Source organism: Phaethon lepturus, unplaced genomic scaffold (assembly GCF_000687285.1).
Source record: "Phaethon lepturus isolate BGI_N335 unplaced genomic scaffold, ASM68728v1 scaffold53361, whole genome shotgun sequence".
Classification (NCBI taxonomy): domain Eukaryota; kingdom Metazoa; phylum Chordata; class Aves; order Phaethontiformes; family Phaethontidae; genus Phaethon; species Phaethon lepturus.
This window is the reverse complement of record NW_010520985.1, coordinates 26,917-32,074: the sequence shown is the minus strand read 5'-3', so window position 1 is coordinate 32,074 and position 5,158 is coordinate 26,917. Positions and strand designations below refer to the sequence as shown.

At 39.8% G+C, this 5,158-nt stretch overlaps 1 protein-coding gene across 1 annotated transcript; it reads left to right on the top strand.

Moving 5' to 3' along the window:
* Window positions 1–3,741: 3,741 nt before the first annotated feature.
* On the top strand, window positions 3,742–4,931 carry WDR89 (WD repeat domain 89). The gene has a single exon (XM_010297548.1). The coding sequence runs from the start codon at window positions 3,762–3,764 to the stop codon at window positions 4,929–4,931; it is 1,170 nt and encodes a 389-aa protein (XP_010295850.1). The 5' UTR covers window positions 3,742–3,761.
* Window positions 4,932–5,158: the final 227 nt, after the last annotated feature.

Below are 5,158 nucleotides of genomic sequence, written 5' to 3'. Positions count from 1 at the left end.
CAGAAGGTGGCTTTGCCTTCTTCAAGGGGTGCAGATGTGAATGCAGATGAGAGATGCAGCTGTTAGTGATCACCATTCCTTGTATCTGAGGATGGGATGGGACTTCTGTTTCAAACACAAGTGACTGGCCATAGCCAGACACCTCCAGCCAGATACTCACGTGTCATCCAAGTGTTGTTGTTTTCCTGGTGCCTTGACAGCACCTGGATTTTGTCAGTGTTGAGACTGTAGATCCAGACCGTGGACCACTGTGAGTTGGAATAAGTGAAGAGCCTGATTTTAATTAACTGCCTCACGTTCTGAGCAAGGGAGGTACCTTGGGAAGAGAAGAGGTTTTGGCCAGTGCTATCTCTGCCATTTCTTGAGACTGGGACAGTTCAAGAGCAAGCTGTCTGTCTTCTACGAAGTCTTTTGTGTCAGATAGTTTGTCCCATTAGCTTGAGTAGTTTTCCTTATTGATCATAGCAACTGGCTGTTGTGCTGTATCTAAATTGTGTCAGATTTCAAAGATACTGAGTTGCCAAAGGATTCTTGGTGACCATAACAAAACAGATACCTGTGGTGTCAAAGGAGTGCTAAACTAGAAGTGCTTCACTTCTGCAGTGCAGAGCACCATGTACTTTGTAGGTGGCTGCAGTCCAATGCTTAGTTATCTTCTATTGTGTTTGGAAGACCATTGTTTCCTATTTGTCTCATAAATTTAACACAGATCCTATTCCTGCCATTTAAACTTTCCCATCAAAATACAACAGTGACTTCCCCTTCTGAAAAGGAAGGGCTGGCAGCTACACCCTGAAGTTTGAGCATGAATTGTTTATATAACCTTCAATCACAATTTCATTATAGTCTGAAGACTTTCTTATGAGGGCAGACATTTTACTGAGATTTTTAGCAAAAACCTGTCTGCCATCAAATGCAGTATTAAGGCTTGTTAGTTGTTGCAGTGGAAATAGAATTGAAAACTATACCCTCCAGCTTCCTGATGATATAAATTACACATCTATCTGGAAACATGAGCAGCAATTTCTGGTATTTCAGAATAGCTGTACCCATGTCATTCGGGGGTAAAAGCTTAAGAGCTATTTTGGGCTAATTTTGTTTCCCAGAAAATATTATTACATCTGAATGAACATGCTTTTGCAGACTCTGGCTTTTTACAACTTTTGGGTACTTGTAGAGTTCCCTTGCCCTCCCCTCCCCAGCAGTAAAAGCTCTGATGTGAGTGTTGTAGAAACTGCTCATTGAGTAATATTCTCTATCAAAGCCAGTAATATTTAAACAACTGCAGCTTGCTTTCCAAATGGATGATATTTGTCAGGAACATGTCTGTTTGAGTTTACTTGGCCTTTTGAGTATAAAAAGTCTGAATATTTAGAGCTTGAAATTCAGGTCAGTCTGGAAAACTACATTTTTCCTACAAAAAGTTTACAGAGAACCAAATTTTTTTAGTAACCATAGCACTACAGGGTGGCTCGTTTATGAAAACCCCTTTCTCCACCTGCAAGCATGTGTTTTTGAAACAGTGCTTAAATAGAAGCTTCTATTCTAATTCTTCAGTAAATTGGATTAAGTAAAAGTTGTCCTTGTTAATAATATTAAAATATTTTATTTCTTTAAATTTAAATTATAAATTTGCATGGAAGTTTAATAGTTCTGTGTTTGAGCAGTATAGCAAGCAGTGTTTGAGAATGGTCCACTTTATGTAATAGTTTTAGTAAAAGTTTGTTCTGCTTGAGGACATACCCAGAAAAGTAAGTAAGGAGCAAGCAAGCTCTGCGGGTAGCATTGTGCACAGCTACTGCCAGAAAACATGTTGAACAACTTCTCTTCAGAGAGGAAAGGAGTTTCCACAGGATGTCTGCGTTTTATGGCAAAAATTACTTGTAGATGTGCTCTGAAAGGTTGCTTTGATGTAGAAGATTAACCTGGGGACCTCATTGTCAGGATATTACTGAGGCAAATAGCTTAGTGAGATTATTTGTGACTTGGGAATTAAGCTTTTATGAGTGTGCCTACTTAAGTTGTTTTTTAAGAATTTGCTCGTTTGCCACATGGCCTCATGAATATTTGTATGTACCAAATAGGAGGAGGGAAAGCAAAACCCTGAAACTACAAACACCAGCAAGGAGGAAAAAAAAGCAGAATGTGGTTTTGTCATAGCAACTTTTCCTTTGTTGCTGGTCTCTCATGGTCCGTTAAACATGAATGTATTGTTCAAGTAATACATGGAAGCTTGCTTATTCCATCCCTAAAAATCCATCCTGAAGAATCTGCAGAAAAATTTATGATGGGACAACTGGAAAGGCATGAGAATATTTTCTTGCGTTCTGGGTCTGCCCGATTTGTACTCCATTTCTGTTTGGATTTTTTTCCAAAATCCGTCCTTTCATGCCTGTGGTAACTAGGATTGGGTGCTGGCTTAGTCCTTAAGGAGATTTTTGAGTACTGCTTTGCCCTTATTTGCATTACCTGAAATATCTGTACCAAGTGAGAAGTCACTGGAGTGTTGACCCCCTAGAACCTGCTCTGACTCCCTCAATGTTTGGTTTTAACATAGAAGAGTAGTCTAATGGAATGTGTACTTTTAGCAGAAGTCATTCGTGTGGATGGTTATACTTGCTTAACATACCCTTTCTTTTCAAAATGGTTGTAGTTTGTGAACTCACTAAAACCACATATTCGTTATGATGGCAAATATCTCCCTCAAATTTAAATGCTTCAGTACTTTTTCTGACTCTAAATTGATGAAAGCCTTTACTGCAATTACAGAATTGCATTTTCCTTTGTGTTATAGAAAGGAGAACTTTTTTTTTAGTGCACACTGTTTTTTAGAAGTGAATCTATGTATAAGAGGACTGAGAGAATATTGTTTAATTTTGGTTTTGCTTGTTAAAATCTGAATTTATGTACATCACTGAAATAGTGTGGGTTGCTAGGAGGGTTCGGTAGTGCCAGAGAAGAATTGCCTCTGAAGGGAAGATTTTTATCAGTTGCACTAAGTGCCAGCGTTATGTGGTTTTATAGGAGGCTCAGAAAACATTTAGGTTCTTAGGAGAATTGATGAAAAGAACCAGCGTGCTTAATTCCAGTGAATTCCACTGATGTCATGTAGCCTGTTTAGGTGGTCTGTGGTATGCTGACAGGTGTTTACGTGCGTCATTGGGCACCTAAATACTTGTAAAATTTCTCTCATCTAGCCACTTCAGGCTGTGGTTCTATGTAATCTTGGTCTTGTTCTCTGCCTACCCCTACCCTTTGCGAGTCTGCCGGCAGAAAAGTTCACCTAAGATGTCTCCTGCAGTTGTACTGATGGGACTATTTGTGGGCTGTGCCTCCTAGCAACTTTTTAGAACAAAAATTATTCCTCCTCAGGTAGTGGTTATGACTTAATTTTCTTTCCACTTGTGGAGAACATCACTTTGCTATTTACTTTATAAAAATAATAAAGCAAATTTAGCTAATTGACTTTCACAGGCAGACTATTTAATCTTTTAAGGGGATTATATGGTGTCGTGCTTATAGTCCCAAGAGACTGAACTCCTTAACTTGGGGAACCCTTTTCAGTTCTCTGTTTCAATAAATGAAGTTGTAGTTTGTAGGACATCAGGATAAGTTAATTTTGACTTCATGCATTATCTCTGTGTGAGATGTTCTTTCATACCTATTTTTAAAGCTGATATTATTTAAGAATGTTACAGTTAAAATTCACGTTGGTTTTTATTCATTACAGGTTTCTGACAACGTTAGGAACAGCATTTGAGATGACTGCAGTGGAGAAGATTGAGGAGCAGCTTGCTAGTCTGCGCATAGCAAAACGTTCTACACTAAGCGAGGAACCTGCTTACTTACTGGATATAGACGTTTCCAAACCTGCTCAATCTGCAAGCAGTCGCTTTGTGGCAGTTTCGTGTTCCAATAAGTCAATTAGGGTATATAACAGGGAAACATTAAACTTCCTGCGGGAGTACAGTAGCCATCCTGGGATACTTAATGGAGTCAGATTTGCACACGCATGTGACAGCATAGTGTTCTCAGCATGCAGTGATGGTACAGTAAAATGTTGGGATATTCGTTTAGCGACTCAGAAAGCTGTACAGATATTCAGTGGCTATCCTTCCAATGTTTTCATCAGTTTTGATATCAACTGCAGTGATCTCATAATTTGTGCTGGAACAGAAAAATTTGAAAAGGACACATTTCTGGTGTTCTGGGATGCAAGAGGCATTACAAACTGTGGCAGTGCAACTAAAGAACCCTTGGGAGTCTATTCTGAAAGTCACAATGATGATATCACTAGAATTTGTTTTCATCCTATCGAATCCAGTTTGCTGGTTTCTGGGTCAACTGATGGGTTGGTTAATGTGTTCGACATTAACAAGGATAATGAAGATGATGCTTTGATATCAACTTGTAATTCAGATTCATCGGTAAGTTTTATTGGGTGGTCTGGGAAAGATCATAAACAGGTCTACTGCATGACACACGATGAGGGGTTTTGTTGGTGGGACATTGCTCAGTTAGATACCGAAGAACCAATAACACTATTGCATGTTCTGGATGTCAGAGATGCAGTCTCCATTGAAAATGACACCTTGCATTACCTGGTAGGTGGCTTGTACCACGAAAAAGCAGACAAACTCTTCCTTATTGGGGGAACATCCACAGGAAACATTCACCTAATAAGCTGTGGCACCGATGGACTGAGCCTGGTGGGAACCCTTTGCGGAGGACACTCTGCCACTGTTCGCTCCTTCTGCTGGGACCTGGCCGAGGAGGCCCTGGTGACGGGTGGAGAGGATGCTCAGCTGTTGCTATGGAAACCCAGAGCTGTGGAAAGGTCCCTCACAAAGAAAGCATCTATGAAGATTGCTTCTTCGGTGCAGAAGAGAGTAAGGGTTCACAACAGTTCCCTCAAAAGCAGGAAAAAGTAAAATTCTGAAAGGGGGAATCTGTACCGTGTAGAGTTTTCCTGTGTGTTTAATCTTTCAGGCAATACTTGGCTGTGCTTTGTATGTGCTATGCTGTGGAAGGAGGTACAATGCCTGAGTTCTACCTGGGAAGGTATTTCAGTCATCAGATTAATGCCTTTTTTTTTAAAGTTGCTAATATTAATTAGCAAAGAGTAAATCTTTGCTCTTGAGTTCTTGAACAATAGTTC